Source organism: Cyprinus carpio, chromosome A20 (genome assembly GCF_018340385.1).
Source record: "Cyprinus carpio isolate SPL01 chromosome A20, ASM1834038v1, whole genome shotgun sequence".
Taxonomy (NCBI): Eukaryota; Metazoa; Chordata; class Actinopteri; order Cypriniformes; family Cyprinidae; genus Cyprinus; species Cyprinus carpio.
The window spans coordinates 18436743-18457259 of NC_056591.1; the positions used below are offsets into that span (position 1 = coordinate 18436743).

Below are 20517 nucleotides of genomic sequence, written 5' to 3' on the forward strand. Positions count from 1 at the left end.
CTGAGACTCTCTGGTCACTCTATCTTTCAAGCTTTGGCTTCACTCGAAAACTCATAGACTCAGACTTAGAAACTTTTACAGGTTTTTATTCAATTCAGATACTTTGATACTTTGATACCTTTATGCTTTGATATCTTTGATTCAGACAATAATTGTTTATGTTTTGGTTACTATTGATATTAATGTTTTTATTAATACTAGATGGGTTCAATCCGTCATAAATGGATTGTTATTAAAAATGTACAGTTGATTTGTATTTTCTATATTTGAAGGTTTTTATTATTATTAGGTGTTTTGTTTCCGTGTTATGATTTGTAGTTTCTGTTCTCTATATTCTTTTCAATAAATTTACATATTATTGCACCTTGACCGTCTGACTTGGATTTGATTTTGCATCAGTCATTATTTAGCCTGTCTACAGTCAAATATTCCCCCTATACCTAAGATGAATTAAAGTCACGCTGACATGACCTGCGAAATTCCTCTTCAGAAAAGAGAAACGAAAAGACAAATTTAGCAAAAAATCCTTTACATAGAAAAATATTTTTGAAGAACATAAAGTTTCCATCATCCTACCCGAAAACACCTTCTAATCATAACAGCATGGACCTTTATATGTCAAATCTAGGAGAAAAATACTACCGAGTATTTACATCATAACACATTTGTCCTGACCTTCCTAAATGTTTACAACTTAAAATCGTATCATACTGAGCACTGGTGGAAAGTAAGAGCCTACTACCGGTTTTAATTGTATTTTCTGCAGCTTTAGTGTGAAAGAGGTTTACCTACCACAAGTGGGAAGAATGTTGTTAACTTAAATACGACGCTGAGTGCCAGAAAGAGAAGAAAATTCTGAAGAAATGAGAGCTGTTCACTTCCCCCCCACTTACACTGATGTTGCCTGGTTGAATTCACTTCCGTTTTCTTTTTAGTTCGCGTAGTTTAAGAGAACACGATTGGTGCGCGCCCACAACGCTCAATGCGTACGGAATCTACGTACGCTTGTTTGCGAAAATGGCGGAGCTCAAGGAAGAGGACTCTGAGCAACTTCACCAGGAGGACGCCAATATAAAAGGCACAATAATTTGAATTAATAATGATAAAATGATTCCAACGTGTTTTGTACGTTCTTTAAATAACACTCAGAATTTAGGAATTTAGTATTTTTATGCAGTTTATTCTTAATACGACTTCAAAACTGCTGAAGTAAATATAGGCCTCCTCACGGAGCTCCACCACAGGACCTAGGTGTAAATAATGTAAATCTTCAAAGCGTCTCTGTATCTCAGCGCATATCGACTAACAACTGACATGAAAAGAGATTTTGCAAATACTACTAAATGAATCGATGTGTTCTCTGAATTGAACAATAAGCTGTAAATTACAGTGTTGTATTTATGTAGCAATGGTCTTGTCGCGGAGCTCCGCACTAGGGCCGTTCTGCTTGGAAACATCAGCCTCGGAAAGCGGGATTGGTTACTCCATGGCCAAATGTGCATTGGCTAACATACGAGGGCGCTAAAGTATAGTTGTTGAATTTGCATGACTTTTCTTCACTACAGTGTCTGCAAGATCCATCATTCATCACTTTTCTGTAATTTCTTTAAGCACTAAAAGCCCAAACATAATCCATTTGAATAAAACGTCCTATTTCCTGTGCAGGTATTTGGAAATGGTTTGGTAAATAATAATTATGACTTAAAAGTAGAAATTATTTGAGAAGTCATAAAATGTTAGAATAAAAATCATTACATTTTATGTACTAATTATGAATTACTGTAATATATTTTTTATATGTCTCCAAATCGAACCAATCCACATTCTTCACACAATAATACTAAAATTATTATTTCACTCATTGTGTAAAATATCATTGTTTTTAATTAGTTGTATTTTCAAGATGAATTTTCCTGATTTAACATTGAAAGTCTTGATCTGTGAAAAGGGTGAAATAATAAAATGTACAATGTAAAAAAAATTAAGATGTGATACCAAGGCAATTTTAATGTGACATTCATAAAACAAAAAGAAAAGTTGGAATCTGTTTTATTTTTTTTATTTAAATTTTTTTTAGCAAAAGTGAAACATAATATTTTTAATGGTTAAATATTTATGAATATAAATATTTATAAATATTTGTAATTGATAATTGATTTTTTTTTAATGCAAAAGGAACACTTTCTTGTCTTTAAGTTTGCTCCAGTATTTTGCTGAAGTGTGAATTTGCTGTTTGTCTCGACAGATACTGAGAGTGATAGTAAGAAGATGCTTGCTGAATCTGAGGCATGTGAGCAAATGCCTATTTGCGAAGCCTCAACTAATCCACTGAAAATAGAGGACAAAAATGGACAAACATCCTCCATTATTGTGTCTGGTAAATATTCAACAGTATTTTTGACACCCTATGATAATTATTACACTCCCCAGGTATGATGTCCTTGAGTATTGTTAAATCTTTTAAAAAATTGTCTGTCTCTGTTTCAGAGAGACATGCGTCTATCCAAACTACACTGGAGGGGCTCGAAGGGCTTGTGGATTTAAATGGAGGTACAGAAACCAGAGTATCTGTTTGTTCTGTCTGTTTATTAACACAACCAGCAGACCACTTGGATGGGAAGCTAACAAATATGATTGATTTCGACAGCTGGGAGGAAGTCTTGTCCTTTGTGTCCAGAAGAGAAATTCAAGGCCTGTTACAGTCACAAGCTCAGACGACATCTGCAGAACCTGCACTGGAAAGTTTATGTGGAATTTGAAGGTAAATAGTTTTTAGGTTCCCTTTGGCACCTCTGTAATTGTTTTTTCCAACAAGCATTTGAAAGCTGGCACCTCAGGTATCAGCTAATACATGTGTGAAAATTTTGCTTGGGGAAATGAACTTTGACTCCTCTCCTCCAGGCCAAAGGATGTGCATCTGTCATCTACCTTGCCGACAACTCAAGTCCAGTCTAGGCTCTGACCAGGTAAGATCAGGGTTATGTTGTTTTTTTCTTTCCATACACATTCCTGTGCTGAAAATATATTGACATGGCCATATTATTGATTACTATATTGAGACCAAATGTAAATGTAAAAAAGTGATGGTAGAGATGCCTTATTTAGAATACATAATTGTGATTCTTAAAGAGACTCACCTGTTCATTTACAATGATAGAAGCTCACTATTATACACACACACACACACAGAAGTTTGGGGTCAGTAAGATTTTTTTTAATGCTTTTAAAGTCTATAATGCTCTTAAGTTCATCAAGGCTGCATTTATTTGATAAAAAAAATATATGTGAAATATAATATTGTGAAATAACTGCTTTCTATTTTCATATATTTTAAATAGTAATTCATTTCTATGACACCAAAGCTGAATTTTCAGCAGCCATTACTCCAGACTTTAGAGTCACATGATCCTTCAGAAATCATTCTAATATGCTGATTTGGTGTTCTAGAATCATTTGTTATTATTATCAATGTTGTGCTGCTTAATGTTTTTGTGGAAACTATGATTATGTGAATAGAAAGTTCACATGAACAGCATTTATGTGGAAAAGAAATCTTTTATAACTTTATGTGAAAACTTACAATATCTCTTTTGATTAATTTCCAAACTTTTTTACTTAACTTGGTTGCTCTAAAAAATACTTGGAAGTATAGATGGATCGAAAAACTTTTATCTGTGCCTGTCAATCAGAAAAGAGATCCTCTGGAATGTATGATATTAATGTATGTTTTTATCTCATCTCCAGACTCAAGGCAGACTGGTGGCTCACTACCACTGTGTTGTGTGCTCTGTCACTATTGCTCGCAAGACAGACATGATCAGTCATCTCAAACGCCACATCAACAAGGGTGAGACGGAGGCCAGTTATTCAGGCAGCTCGGATGTCCCCTTTGAAGACCCTGGTGAGCCTTTACTCTGTTGATGTTGACAGAGTGCCAGACTTGCCATTCAAGGAGGACTGCCTGAACTAGATACCAGTTTACTGATGTGGAATAATTTAAATGGTTCCATTCAAGTTTGTTTTTTAATGGTGTGTCATTTATCTTGCATTTAAACCTTGTGTATTCAGGTAGGGTAAGAATAGTCAGATCTAACCTAAACCATAAAGCACTCACACATTTGCTGGATGAATGTCTTCTGAAGTAACATTCTGTAGAAGATCCCCTTGTGGTTGTTTATGATTATGCTTTGGTTTGCAGTCTCACAAGAGGCATCTGTAGCAATAAAACACTTCTATTCATTACAATATGTGCATACAAATTTAGCTGCATTAATTGGAAATCATTTTGATAACATTTTGATTTTCTCAGTCCCAGGTGGACAGGCCTATGAGATTATGAAAGAGTTGGGCACCAATGTCCAGCTCCTGCCCAACCACACCACTCCCCAGAAGACAGACACCTACTTTAGCCGCAAGATGAAGACAAACAGGTTTGAAAAAATTTTGTTCCTTTTTTCTGTGTACATTTTTTTCATTGTGTACATTGTCCTTCCAACATTAAATATTTATTTGTTCTTTAGCGTCTTAAATGTAACTTTGGTTGAAAAATATTTTAATGCTAATAATAATTTAATACTTATTTTATAAATTAAATAATATTTATTATTGTATAATTTTTTTTATTAAAAATATACAATTTAGAAAAAAATTATTTGGTTCTATGGTTCATGGACATTCTGTTGAAGAATCTTATAGTAAAGTAAAAAATGGCAAATATATAAATAAATACATATTATCTCTATGTAATTTTTGTAGGCAGCTGGTGTTCTGCTCTCTCGCTGTTCTTGCTGAGGAGAGGAATCCACTCGAATGCCTCGATGCCTTTGGAGCCACTGGTAGGAAATCTACTGTACAGAAAGATAATCTAATAGCTTATGATGATAATATCACTGCTCAGGTGGTTTTGCTCTTAATTATCTGAGAAAAAATTAAGTATAACACAGCATATTTGCATAACATATTGATCCCTTTTGTAGGTATCATGGGTTTGCAGTGGGCAAAGCATTTGCGTAACTCTGTTAAGGTTACTATAAATGACATAAACGAAGCTTGCGTTAAGATGATCAAGGAGAATTGTCATCTGAACCACATCCGAGTAGAGGGGAATCGTACGGGCCGGCAGCTAGATGGAGCGGGAGACGCAGACTCCCCCATTGCTTTGGTAGAGGTGGTGAAGATGGACGCCAATGTCATCATGCACCTGAGACCCTTTGACTACATGTAAGACTGAAAAATAATGACTAAAAACATTGTACCCATGATTATTTATTGCAAATATCTTGTCTCACCACATAATTGTCTTTAAATCAGACACCTCGACCCATTTGGAACGTCTGTGAACTATCTGGATGCTGCTTTTCGCAATGTTCGGAACTTGGGCATAGTCTCTGTGACGTCGACAGACACTGGTTCGCTTTACTCCAAATCCCTGAATGTGACGCTTCGCCATTACGGCTGCCAGATTGTCCGAACGGAGTATTACAGGGAGCTCGCAGCACGTATGGTATTGGCATCAGTGGCCAGGTGGGCAGGTCTTTCTCAAATGAATCACCAAACACAAATTTAGTTTATTTGACAGTGTCTTTTTAATGTGTGTACTTGCAGGGCTGCTGCACGCTGCAACAAGGGGATTGAGGTGCTATTGGCCGTGGCTCTTGAGCACTTTGTTCTCGTGGTGGTGCGAGTTCTCAGAGGGCCCACCCAGGCAGATGAGTCTGCTAAGAAACTGCGGCAGCTGTTGCACTGCCAGTGGTGTGAAGAAAGGGTGTTCCTCAAGCCAGGAAGCATGGTGGAAGGTGACAAGGCATTTAGACAAACAAATAGCTGCATCCTGATAACTTTCTTATAGCCCAAACAGTTGAGCCAGTAATGGCAAGGTCATGGGTTTGATTCCCAAAGAATGCATAAATAATCACATTTCTATTTATGGTATTAACAGAAAACCTGTACAGACAGCTGCCTTGCCAGTGCCATGGGAGCATGCCAGGAAAAACTGCAATCGAGCTTGGACCACTTTGGTGAGATGAAGTCATTCTTACATTTTCCTTTTTGTTCTTAAAAACACTTGTTAATGCGTAATTCCTTCATTAATCACGCTTAAATTTTCTTCCTTTTCCCCCTTTGTCTTCGTTGTTTCATCCATCAGGGCTGGTCCTTTGTTTAACACTGGATTTCTGAGGAGGATGTTGGTGGCGGCAGTGCAGCACAATATGGAAGACATCCAGCCTCTGGTGAAGACTCTCATCTGTGAAGCTGACTGCACCACTCTCAAGCCTTTCCCTGTCCTGGGATACTCTGCCCTCTCCAACCAAGGTGTGTTTGGGTGTGCAAGATTTTGTCTGTCACTTAATATTCAGTACAACTGGAGATGATGAATCAGTTTTTTTTAATTCGGGGCATTGACTTGAATGTAATATTAATGTAATGTAATATTATTCAGTTAATTTTGACACATCTTTGTCTCTAGTGGAGTGTGGTGTGGTCATAAAAACTTTACAGAAGGTTGAAGAAGCAGATACATCTGACCAATCAGGTATTTGTTGCTTTATCAACGTTTTTTTTTTTTTTTTTTTTGATCTGCTGTTCTCCTCCCTACTCTTAGGGATTTAACTGTTCCTATTTATCCAAGATTAAAAAAGGGATATTCATCCAAAAATTAAACATCTGTCATCATTTACTCACCCTCATGTTGTTCCAAACCCATAAGCCTTACATTTACCTTTGAAACACAAATGAAGTTATTTTTTTTTAATGAAACCTAACAGATATCTGTCCCTCCATTGCAATGCCATTACACCAAAAATTTCAAAGCATCAACAATTTCACAAGGAGAGCATAAAAGTAATCCAAGTCTTCTGTAGAGACATGATCATATGAGGAGCACAGATAAACACTGGTCAGTACACATATATATAGAGCTCATCAAATATGGTAAAAGGAAGCTTAAACGTGCTTGGGTAACCTATGCCTTTAAGTGGACTTTATGGTAGAATAAAAAAATGTAGTGAATAGATTATATAGAAAATATTGTACATCTTATACTTTTTTGTTCTAGCGAAAAGAAAGACCACAGGGGAGGACTCTGGGAATGTGCTGAAGAAAATCAAAGCGGATACATCTTTGGAGCATCCAGCGTTCTACTACAGCATCCATCGGCACAGCATCCGCGGCATGAACATGCCCAAGTTAGTCAGCGCAAACCTCTCTATACACTCATATATTGCTGTACAGTGTCATATACAAATGTCATAATGCATGCAGGATCTGACACTAAGCTCTGTTCCTCAGGCTCAATAAGTTCCTGCAGTATCTCACGGAGGCCGGGTTCAGAGTCAGCCGCACACACTTTGACCCAACAGGGGTGCGGACTGACGCCACCCTGGCACAGTTTAAGGAAGTGCTTACAAAATACAGCGTGCCTACATACTCGTCCACCCCTCAGAGCAGCGCTGTCAGCTCAGAGCGACGTCAAACTCTCTGATTTCAGATATTCATGAAACCAAGCAGCATTTTAATTTTGCCTATGTGGACATGCATTTGAGAGCCTGCTTTTTTCTTTGGCTGATTTTATTGATGAATTTTCCTATTTAATTTAGAAAGTTTATTTCCAAAGTCTTGTTTTGTTTTTTGGATAAGAAAAAAGAGTTTCATCTGAAAGAAAAGGGGTGGTTCCAGTTTGGCTGATGTTTTTTGTGGACTGCACTGAGGCGTTGACCCATTACAGGCATACAGTATTTTATTAATCATTCTATGCTAACAGTGATGCAGTATTGACTGTTATTCTTTGGTTTGTACATTTTTAATCTCTGAAATGATTTATAAATACCCTTTAAAAGGATTATAATGATCTTACCTGATCTGATTTTTTTTACCTGATCCACTTCATGTCCGCGTCAGTATTTTGCCTGATTGCTGTAAAGTCAATAAAACATTTCACATCATATATTGTTCTTATAATTTGAGAAGATTGACATTGAGAACATTGTTTTAGTGAATCACAAACAATAACAACAACAAACATTTCCAGGCCACATTTTACAACAAAAAAATTGAGCATACATTTAAGACTATTAATGAATGCACTTTTTGGATTGTACATTATTGTACATTATCTTATCATTTTCATAGTTACTAAGTCATAGTAATTAAGAAATGCACTCCTTTGAGTTTTTCATTCACTGTGTAGTATATTTTAAATGTGACTGAAAAAAGTACATTATCTTATCATTTTCATAGTTACTAAGTCATAGTAATGGTAAAATGTATGTATATATATATATATATTCAGGGTGAAAAAAGGACTTGGGTTTGTCCACAGGTTGAATTTATTGTCCTGTGAAAAGTCTTCACATAAATTAGTGCCACACCAGTTTCATTTACATAGTACGATGTCGTGACCTTCCTGAAATGCACTAAAATTTACTAACTGGTATGTTACCAAGTCTGTCTATTATGTCAAAGGTGTATTGTATTTCACAAAACAAAACATATCATGGTTTTTCTTTGAAGTACCTTGGATGACAACTTAATGATAACCTGATCATTTCACACAGCCCCAATGCTCTTGCATATTCACAGAGAACACTGATGTATAAAGCACATATCACATAGCATGTTATTTCCATGAAATCAAAGGAAGTGTGTTAAAACTTAGTGAGCTCCCTAGACTAGACAGAATTCCGGGTATAGACCGGGTATAGGTTTTAAAAGGCAACCCTTGAATGTCCCGGTGTGACTTTTTCTTTCATGCCCCTCCCACCATCCTGAAATATAACACCTGCTTTCAGATTCTCCCTCAGTAGTGAATACAGTGACACAGAATCATCTTCGTCAGAGCAGAGGAGAGCTCACCTGAAGCAGAGCAGTATGGGAGCATCATCCAGTTTACTGGATGAAAATAAATCCAACTACATAAAAGGTATGTGTTGTAGGAACTTCATGTGCTCACTAAGTGGTTTTGGGAATTCCTTTAAAATAGTTTTAGTGTGGAAATAGCAGTAAAAGATGTTTGTACACTGATGTTTTATTTTCTGATGCTTCTAAATGGCTAATAATAATAATAATAGGGTATTCAAAACTTTTCTCTATACTGCAATGATATGGGCAGAATCTATTGTCCTAAATTGCATGGCCTCTCAGTGTTAGAAAAAAAAAATAATGCTGAATTTGGACTTGTAAATGCCTCATTGGACAATGACTATCTTTAGTGTCAATCAGATAACTGCAGTCTGCATGGCTGAAAAGTGAGAGGCAGAAACCAGTTTGTTTTCTTCTTCTGGCCATTGTAAACTATATGGGTGGAGGTTTTGGTGTGTGTGTGTGTGTGTGTGTGTGTGTCAGACAGTGTAAAGGATTAAAAGCAGCTCTGCTATTTGCTCAAATGGAAAAACACCTTAGATCTGTCAGCTGACAAAACATGCCAAAAGAGCATTACAGTACTGAGGATGTTGTTAAAATGCATTTTAAAACTACATTTCAGTTAATCAGCCAGATATTTTTCGGTTCAATGCAAATCCTGAATAAGTGGTTACAGACTTGCAAAGCACTTATTTTGATGTGTATATACTAATGTAAAAGACAATATTTCAGTCCCATCACAGTAAGTTTAATAATAATTTGTATTTATATATATGCATACATTTGACATACACTTTGAAAGCAATTTATAGAGCATTTAAGCTTGTGTTTATATTTTGCCAGTCCGTACATTTCCAAGAAACTGAACTTTGTTCCACATGGATTGATAACAGTATTGTTAGTACTATCTATATGAACCTATATTACATTAAAAATTTGGTGCAGAAACAGCCAACAATAGACTTAATTAGCAATTATTTTGGACAACACCACACTTTTTACAGTCTGTTTTAGTTCCACAAACATATACAGAATTCTTTTTAGGTTATGTAAGTAAAACCATAATGAATATCTGATTAAGACTCTAAGTGTGGAGAATTGTATTACTTATCACTCCCTCAAATATTAGGTTACATGGAAGTCCTATCAGTGTGTGGAGTGTCAAAGAAAGATTCTGCATTTTTTTTGGAAATTAATAAAATAATACCGTTTACCTTACACTCCCTGAAATGATTTGTTTCAATGAAAAGGACATTTTTGGTAAAATTGGATTTTTCTAATATTAATTTTCCATCACACCAAACAGAGTTAAATCAATCAAATTACGTGACTTTATGTTAAGTATCCTGTTAATTATGTTACGAAAATACAAATGGGACACAAATGTGACCACTTCCTGTGAATGAGCCGACAGTAAACTCAAGTGCTGTGCTTTCACACTTAAGGTGAAAAGAGAGTGTGTAGTCAACAGCTGCACATAGTCAAGGATGTAAAAAAAACTCTTCTAACAAACACATGTACAGGAGTTCACGAACATTCCCGTCACCCTTGTACTCTTGTAGAAGTGTAATGATGTCTGTGTTAAGTTATGTTCACACAGAACTGGCTTTGCAGGTCATGCCGTTTCATAATGTCTATGATAGGCCAAGTATGTTACACGTCAGAGCTCAAGAATTCAAGAAATCTCAAACCACAGTTCCTTTCAATACAATTAATCTCTTTTAAAAATAAAACAATAGTTCAAAGAAGACTGCATGAAGAGACACAGTACACTGCAGAGAGAGAGAGGGAATATGATAAAAGAGCAGCTCATTACAGTACTTTCAATCCATTGTGAAATATGTTGTAAGTGAATGCCGTAGCTCTCAGCTTTCATCTAAATTTAGTTGCATGTTACGTAATGCAAGAATCTGAAAACGTATAAAAAAATGATACAAGGAATTTAAGAAAGTAGGAACACCCTCTCAGAGTGGGCATTCTGGTTTGGGTGTTAAATATAAAAGTTCAGTATCAGGGGAAACAATTAATTACACATACTGTATTATTAACATTACAAAATGTTTGCATCAAGACATATATGCTTTTAATATATATATATATATATGATATATATATATATATATATATATATATATTATATATATATATATATATATATATATATATATATATATATATATATATATATATATATATATATATATATATATATATATATATATATATATATTGTTGTTGTTGTTGATAGAAAAGATTCTCACTCGTATAAACCGTTATAAGCAGAGGTTGTGCTGTATTGCAAACAGTCAGAATGTTACTCAGAACATGCAGCCTTCTGCTGTGCCTTATTCCTAAATAAAATATTAAAGGCACAAATATTCTTTACAAGAAGCATCAATAGTTTAAAGTGAATAAGTATTATTTTTGTGATATCAAAAAATGTATGTTATATAACCACTATATATTCGCTGTATTGACCAGTCAGCACCCAGAACTGGAAATATCCATTTTAGAATTAAGATTATATAGTGATATTGTAATAATAATAGTGATACCTTGCATTGCCTGGAGATTATTCACACACCATGCCTCATGAATTACATGTGTTATGCATGTCCCCTCTCCCTTTAAAATAGGTTTAAAAATAATAGGTTAAAATCTGTAAATTATGGCAAAGTCAAAGTTGAGTTCTTGCTAAGCAAGTATCTTTTAATAGTGTAATGATCTCTGGATTGTGTTGCCTTGCAGGGCAAGTGGACGAGAAAATTAAGGAGTTTGCACCGATTTATAGGAAACAATATTCTCTGGCTTACCTGTCCCAGATCCGAGATGAATTTGAGCAACGCAAAGAGGAGCACACACAGTTTCTCAAACAACGGGTAGGAAGCAGATCCCATGTATGGATAAACTCCATACAATGACATATATATCATTAACTTAATGACCATTTCTTCTTCTTGAGACTGACTCATTATTTTTATTCACCCAGGCCTCTCCAGAACCTGGAAAGGTGCTGTATGAAGAGAATGTGCATTGCTTTGATGACAGCAGGAGGTGGAAGGTTAGATATATAGTAATCCGTGCCACTTACATCCTGGAGTGCTACGAGAGCTACAAGGTATAAGCCATCTTCCACCATCTAAAAATGAGCTTCTGCTGACTGAGGTAATGATAACATGATTTACCCCATCATCTCTTACCTGCTTTCCTGCAGACCTTTTTAAAAGGGTCGGCTCCACTACACAGACTGATACCTACAGGGGGCACCATTCTGACTACAGAAGAGAAATACATGGAAATGATTGACCAGTGCTGCCCTTGCACTAACAGTGAGTACAATTAGAGTGCAAGTATATATTTTACGTGAGCTAATTTTACAGACTTATTCAGCCACAAAATTAATACAACTCCAGCTGAGTGCATTTGGCCTGCTCTGTAGGACTAAAAAATAATGTATTTTCGTTATTTTAACTTAATTTAAATTTTACTTAATTTGTATTTTTTTCTCATCCAATAGTGTCACTGCAGATGAATGGATAATATTACTGAATATTAATTTTAATATAAATTTCATTAATTACTGATTGAATTACATTTTTTTTTTATGAATGGATAATAGTGCATAAACACAAAAATGGTAGTAAAATGTGGCTGTGTTGTGACGCAGATGTCCAGGAAGATTTTGCACCTCCTGTGGTGGGCATGCCAGGGCAGTTCCCAGTTTATCTTAGACTTCCATACCGCCGGGATTTCTATTTCTGTTTCCAAGATGAGAACTCTCAAGTTGAATTCATCTCCATCTTATCTGACTGTGTTCGCCACCAGAACAAAGGTATCACTTTCACTATAAATGAACCACAGTAGGAAGGTGTAACCCAGTGAAAGCTGTAGTGTGAAGAAATATATTATATTTGGTCCATTCAACAGATTTTCTCAAGAAGACGACGTGCGAGGTTAAGGCTTTTCTCAAAGCCATTCAGCTCTATGGGCAGAAGAAAGGCCAGTATGAATCATGGGATATGCTCGTAGGCAGTGATGTGCGGGTAGGTGTCCTTTCACATCATGTGCTGGTTCACATTTACAGCATGTTGTCAGAAAACCCCAATAATGTTCTATACAATAAACAACATAGCCATCACCTTTTGTTGATCTAGTATGACGTAATGTTCTAGCTGTTGAAATGTAGAACACTGTGCTAAAACAAATCGAGGCTCATTCTCTCTGTCTTTGTACATATTTGGTATAACTGGGTTTTTGTCCAAAAGAGTTGTCCAAAAGAAATGTTTTCCTCACTAAATGGGAGATTTGGGTATAAAAACCACACCTAAATTTTTTCAAGTTGTATTATACACTTCCACATGTGATATCTGTACTTGCTCTCCAAAACTCACACACTGTTACATCAGGGCTGAGCACTGTGTGGAATCTGAGTAATGCTGCATACAGATAGTCTCACTCCAGAGTTTCACCTATTACAGTCAACGTGACCATGAACTATCAATACATCACATATGTCAGTGGATCTCATATTAAATAACTTGCTGGTAGTACATCATGTGCCATGAAGTGTCCTGAAGCTCACAGTAAAACACTGGAATATTTTCTGTGGTACATACTGTACATAGTTAAAAAAAATGGATCATATGGATTAATTAATTGCTTTTGAATATGTTGGTAATTTGTGTTAATTCACAGCATATCATTAATCAATATTATTGAATTAAGTGTTTGACAAACATTAACACACACAGTGGGAGTTTTTGCTTATTTTTTGTTTATTTGAACGGTTTTGAATTACTATATATTATATATTATAACAGTCAATATGATATAGTATTGTTGCCTGTCGCCACATTTTCTATTCATTTAAATTCTTTTATTTGGATTGTGTTTGAGTAATGACTGAAGGCAGGTTAGTGATTGATTTGTGGTTTTAGGTAAACATCATATCAGTTGATTGTTCAATTCAGTCTAGTCTGTGGTTTAAGGTTACATAAACTGTGCCATTTGGGGTTTAGCACTTAAGGGTTTGCTCTCAATGTTTGTTCAGCTACATGTATGTGTAGTATTTCTGAATCTGTACTTGTGTGTGTGTTTAGGTTCTTGCTAATCTGTTCATGGAAGACTTGATGCCCTATCTAGAGAAAGAATTGCAGCCATGTTTGAAGAGCAAGAGGGCAGACAAGAGGAGAGTGTGGTTTGCGGTGTGTTTCTTTCCTATTTAGATCTTCTACTGAATTTATTGTATAGATAAAGTCCTATTATGTCATTGGGTTTCTCCAGAACCTGCCCTTGATACTTGAAACAGGGGTGTGATGCTGACGTATATGTAGGATGCCCCACACCCACATAGCTTTAGGACAGGTAGGACAGAAATGTCCCTATGGTGTTTCCTCAAGGGTGGAACAAACCAGAAACGTACTAGAAACACTTTACATTCCATAGCTGTGATTACTGACAAAGAATGATTAATAGAACACTTATGAATGATTTATGTTATTAATGAATGATCCTTGAACCCAGCCATTTGTCTTATAGACGGTTGAAGCTGCTTATTTCCTGTTGCAAGAGCATCTGCTGGAGAGGATATCCACACTGAAGCAGGAGTGCCAAGAGATGGTGAAACAGCAGGAGGTGATCATGCGCTCTGATATGGACCAGATCACCAGCTCAAGAGCTTTCCTGGAGGGCAAACTCAGAGGTACATGAAAAATAAGCCCATTTCTTGCTTTTGAGAAGCTTTTAAAGGGGTCATGAAATGAGAAACCAAATTTGCCTTGATCTTTTGGAATATAAGAGGTCTTTGTACCCATTAAAACCTCCTGCAAGTTTCATAGCTTAAGACGTCCTCCCCATTTTAAACGAGCCATTTATTTAATCAAGCTCTAAATACAGCTCGTTCTGGATCCACGGTAAGAAGTGACGTCACGGTGCGAAGTGACGTTCCAACTATTTGCATATGACCGCCTCCAGCACAAGACAACTACGCTCATTTCGTATCATTGTCGCGCCGCGCGCCTCACAAGTGTTCAGTAGACGGACAGCAAGTGGGTCTGTGTACAGGAAAATTACAATGCCACGCAGATGTCTCAAACATGTAAGGTTTTTATCATTGCAAGAGCCATCGCTTCGAATGCATCACCCGCTACTAAACAGTTACGCTCAATCCACAAATGTTCTGGCTGGGGGTGTTAATATTGATCCATAGGCACTGTCGTTAGCCAATCATAACAGCACAATTTAACACTGAACTCTTAAAGGGGAAACAAGCCAAAAACAGACTGTTTGAATCAAAGGATGAGAAACAGGGTGGGAAAATGTCATAATTCACTACATTTTAAAAGTTTTTAAAAAAAAAAAAACTATAGTAATACTATAATTGCACCTAGGGGACCATAATAATAAAATAAAAAAAACCATGTCATGACACCTTAATATATATATATACACACACACACACACACACACACACACACACACACACACACAATCTCTCACTGGCCAAAAATCTACTATAATACAAATTACATTTCCTTTCAAAAGTTTGGGGTCAAAAAGATTTTTTTTGTGTAAGAAATTAATACATTTATTCAGCAAGGGTGCAATAAAAGTGAGCTTAAAGAGAAATTTATTATTGTTTTAAAAGGTTTATTTTTTTTAGAAAGTGATGTTTTTTTTTTTTTATTTTCTATTTTTTAAAAGAATCCTGGGGGGGAAAAAAGATCACCGTTTCTACAAAAATATTAAGCAGCACAACTGTTTTTACTATTTACAAGATAAGACAAGTTTCTTCAGCCCCAATTTAGCATATTATAATGATTTCTGAAAAATCATGTGACACTAGAGTTAGACTAGAGTTAGAATATATTAAAATAGAAAACATTAATTTTGAATTGTAATAATATTTTCCAATATTGCCATTTTATGGTAATTTTAATCAAATAACTGAATCCTTGGTGAGCATAAGAAACTTCTTTCAATAACATCTTACCGACCCCAAACTTTTGAACAGTAGTGTTTGAAATAAATATTTAGAAATATCTTACAAAATTAAAAATTCTTTTGAATGGCCATCATAGAAGAAGAGGTTGTTATTGTAAAATTTAGCGTATATATATATATATATATATATACACACTTTATTTTTTTCTCTCCCCATCTGGTTAGCCATGGTAACTGAGCCAGCAACAAAATACTGCACAGAGCAGGTGCAGCCGTACCTGCCAGCCATCTTGGAAGAAGTGATGGGGCCCATCAGCCTGGGCTTCATAGAGGCCCGGGACTTAAGTGAGAGCATGATGGAGCAGCTGTGTCAGGACTTCCAGGACCCTGAGCAGAGGGAGGAACTCCGACAGGTGAGAAAAACTAACAAATTTACAATTAATCACCATAAAAAGTCCATATGACTTGCACTAAATTTTTCTGAAGCCAAATTATTTAGAATTATTTTTTATTTTTTAAATATTAATGCTAACCTGTACAGTAAATGATGTGATACAATATATCTGCTTCTCTTTCTCTCTCACTGAGCTCTGTTTAAGATGAGTAAGGCTAATTTACAGAGCTGTTATGAGAAAGTGAATGGACTGGCAGATCACGTCCAAGAGCTACAGCAACCCTTCAACTATTGCATTAAAGGTCTAGTGGACAGCACACAGATAGACCTAAAACAGGTACCCAAAACTGCAAAACCAAGTAGCCAACCCTTTTCTAACTTTCTGTGACTGATTCTGATCCAAAACATGTCTGTTTGATCGTTTCAGCTGATGGAAAATATAGAGTACACTTTTGAGCTGCTCGTGCGAAAGGCTCTGGAGGATCCATCGGTCAGCCTTTCGATGGCTATGCAAAAGGCTTCAAATAGGGTTCTGAAGGTAAGCATATCATTTTCATTTATAAGCACGGATGGTTGTGTCAGATTGCTTAATTTAATTTGTCTTTGTCCTACAGCAATTTGACTATGACAGCAGCACAGTGAGGAAGAGGATCTTGCAGGAGGCTTTGATCAACATCACTCTACCCAGCATCAAGAAGCATCTGGCCCCATCCTTCAAAGAGGTACATTTGAGATCAATTACAGACATCAACTGTGTAAATACAATCAATGAAAGCTTAAATATGTAAACCATAATTGGTTTATATCTTCTAATAGTCTTTTCTCAAAATGCACTTTTAGGAGCTACCTAAATTTGAGCAGTACATATTTGCTGATTATTCAAACTTCATCAATGTGGAAAACGTGTACGAGGACATAATCCAGCAGATACTGGAAAAAGACGTCAGCATGGGTATGTCACATGATCACAGAAAGGCCTCCACACACTGCCTTTACAAAAACGTTACTGATATTAGGATCATTAGTAAGCATAAAGCACTAGATTAAAGTAATAAAACTAAATCCATGCATTTTTAGCACATGTATGATGTTAGCACATTCATATACAGTGGCAGCAAAATATTTTATAACTGTTTCCAACATGGCTGCTGAAAATTCAAGAAATGTTCAAACAGAAAACAGTTACATGTATTTTAAATTGTAATGGTATTTCAACATTTTGATCAAATAAATGCAGCCTAGATAAGCATAAGACTTTAAAAAATGTATTTATAAAAAATTATACAGACCTCAAATGAATCTTAGTTGAGTATCGTAGTTTAGAAAATATATATATTTTTAAGAATATATATATATATATATATATATATTTATATGCATATATATATATATATATATATATATATGTAAATGCTACTGAACAAGAAATTATTATATTTTATTATAATTTTCTCAAATCTTATTTGTGCTTCTGATTGGCAGTGGTCAAGGAGGCAGCCAGCAAGAAGAAATTCAACCTGTTCACAGAGAGCAGGTACAATTTCAGTGTGTCCAGCTTATCCTTCACACCCCCAGGATCTGCACCCAGCAGCCCAGCACGCTTAAACACATCCCCAAGCCTGCGCACGCCCCTGCCGCCCTCCCCGCTGCTGGGAAATGGCCTGACAGCAGACAAATCCATGACTGTTCACATGTCAGAAAATAGTGCAATGGGTCAAGCTCTGACTATCATGGAAAAAATCGATGAAGGAGAAAAGACTCTCTTAGAGGAGAGCAGTGATGACGTATTTTTCACTGCTGAAACATCAACCTCGAATACATCAGCTGAGACTAAACCAGACCTCACCACAAACGCCCTGGAAGCTTCGGTCTGTTCCACCCCTTTAATAAAGGAAACAGAAGCTGTAGAAAGTGCTGGTACTTGTGATTCACCAAAAGGTGGTGATGCAACTTCTTCAGACTTTGTTAATAAACCCACAGTAGTAATCAACCCAATCTATATGAAAACCTCTGGTTCTGATGATGAGTCTGCTGAAACTGAGGATCACAGGAATGAAACAATTAAGACGTCAAATGATCAAGCCCAGATTAATTCACCAACACGTGATGAAAGCACATATCCGATATCAGTTTGTTTATCTACTGAAGATCCAAAAGTTGGAGATATCTACAAAGAGTTCACAGGCAAACATATCATGGACCTTTCAGAAAAATCCTCAGAATCCCAGTCTTCACCAAACATAGAGGATGAAACCAGGCCCCTGGACTGTGTGAAGGAGATCCGGGACCTTGTAGTGGAGGTTATTGAAATAGAGGATGTGGTTCAGCCTTCCAAAGAAAACGGAGAAAAAGTTCAAGTTCAAACGTTCGAGGAACAAGATGCTGTAGTTTAAGCTTCAATAATTATGTCGGGTCAGGATTCAAAACTTGTTCACCCCTCCATTTTCTGTGTGAGGACACAAATTGTACATTTTTGGAGTTGACTTCATCATTGTGCAGAAGGTAATTATAGTTTACTGTAGATATATATGTCTATATACAGCACCATTCAAAAGTTTGGGGTCAGCAAGATTTTTTTTTTTTAATGAATACTTTTATTCAGTATGGAAGTGTTATATTGATGAAAAGTGACACTAAGAACAGTAATAATGTTACAAAAAATTATATTTTGAATACATGCTGTTCTTTTCAACTTTTTATTCATCAAAATATCTTTAAAAAAAGTATCACATTTTCCTCTATAATAATATGCAGAACACATGTACAATAACATTTTAAAATATATTAAAATAGAAAACCATTATTTTCAACACTAATAATATTTCAGAATATATATATTTTTTAAACATAAAAAAAATCTTACCAACACCAAACTTTTCAAAGGTAGTATATATATATGTATATATATATGTATATATATACTGTGTTGTATGAAAGTAGTTAAAGAGAATTAAATGTTTCTCTATATAAAGAGGATTATTTTAATAAAATGAATGTAATATAGATAATCGTATTTCAATATTATTTTAAGCTAATATGTACAAATGAATTGCTATGTTAGCATTTGAATAATATATGAAATCTAAACTATAGCATAAATATTGAGTTTGGAAATGAGAGCCCAGTCTCATGAAAATGTGTATAAATAGTACGCCAAATAAAAAAGAAAACTTGTGGTATTGACATGGAAAAATGGACTTTGGCGTGCATATGATACGCAGTTTTCGTGTATATATGATACACATCTACCCCATAACCCTAAACCTACCCATTGCATAGCATATGCACACCAAAGTCCATTTTTGCATATCAATACCACAAGTTTTCATTTTATTTGGCGTACTATTTATACACACTTTCATGAGATCGGGTTAGAAATGAGTAACCTTGGTGAATCTTTATGAGGAATCCTTCAGTAAGAAACATGCCCTTGTTACAATTTCGGCAAAGTAGTTTTCAACCTTCAGATGATATAATCACAACATGAAGAAAGTTTCAACAATAAGAATCTTGTACATTTCCCTAAAATGCAAAGCTGTGTCAAAGTCTGCCATAACGCAAGTCTGACATAACGCAAGTCTGACAGGTTTGATTTCCATGGAATCTGGCTCTGTGACATATCTAAAGCGAGGTGCCGTTTGTTTTTATGAACAAACGTTGAGTGACAAGTACATTTGCCGCATGTGCACTGCAGGTACATACAGAAGAACATGGAGACAATCACTACAGATTCTGCTCCAGGCATTTGGCTCCCTATACAAGATCCACATAAACAATAAGACAGTCCATCAATGCATCTTTAAATATGCAGAACTGCCCTTTTAAGGAATGCTTGAATGATGGGAGTGAATGACTGAGAATGAATGAGATGCATGGCATTTCACTGCAATCAAGTGAAAGTAAACAAGGGAAGCATCTGTGGAGTTTCTGTTGTGCTAAAACCCAACTATATATGCAAAAGATTTTTATCAAAATAACATAAACAAGGAAAGCTTTTGCACATCAATTTATGTATTTCATACTGCACCACATTAAACAAAAAGGCATATTATATAAAACAGTAAGACAGTTCCCAGGCACCAATGAAATTGAGTTTCATAAATACTAAAACACACATATTATTTACACACGTATTATTTCAGAAGAACACTTGAGTAGGCCACATTACAAAATACATATGAAGTTGTCAACAATGCACCATATAAAGCCAAGATGTGTTGTAAAATTGGTACTACAAATACTTTATACATGTTTTTTTTTAAATGGTGCACTATATTATGAAAAGGTGTGTTGTAGGATTGGTTGTTTAGTATAATAAAATTTGT

General features: G+C 35.6%; 2 protein-coding genes across 2 annotated transcripts; both read left to right on the plus strand.

Annotated features, from left to right (window-relative positions):
* Positions 1-925: 925 nt before the first annotated feature.
* On the plus strand, positions 926-7942 carry LOC109104599 (TRMT1-like protein). The gene is made up of 16 exons (XM_019117871.2): positions 926-1078; positions 2246-2377; positions 2488-2550; positions 2648-2761; positions 2902-2966; positions 3745-3901; positions 4310-4430; positions 4756-4835; positions 4977-5220; positions 5311-5523; positions 5605-5795; positions 5939-6017; positions 6146-6312; positions 6467-6532; positions 7055-7184; positions 7288-7942. The coding sequence occupies exons 1-16, from the start codon at positions 1018-1020 to the stop codon at positions 7478-7480; spliced, it is 2076 nt and encodes a 691-aa protein (XP_018973416.1). The 5' UTR covers positions 926-1017; the 3' UTR covers positions 7481-7942.
* Positions 7943-8783: 841 nt separating this feature from the next.
* LOC109104595 (protein Niban 1-like) lies at positions 8784-18978 on the plus strand. Its single transcript, XM_042777951.1, has 14 exons — positions 8784-8917; positions 11605-11735; positions 11846-11974; positions 12071-12185; positions 12524-12688; positions 12784-12899; positions 13956-14060; positions 14395-14557; positions 16024-16211; positions 16386-16529; positions 16620-16730; positions 16807-16914; positions 17033-17144; positions 17675-18978. The coding sequence occupies exons 1-14, from the start codon at positions 8866-8868 to the stop codon at positions 18583-18585; spliced, it is 2550 nt and encodes an 849-aa protein (XP_042633885.1). The 5' UTR covers positions 8784-8865; the 3' UTR covers positions 18586-18978.
* Positions 18979-20517: the final 1539 nt, after the last annotated feature.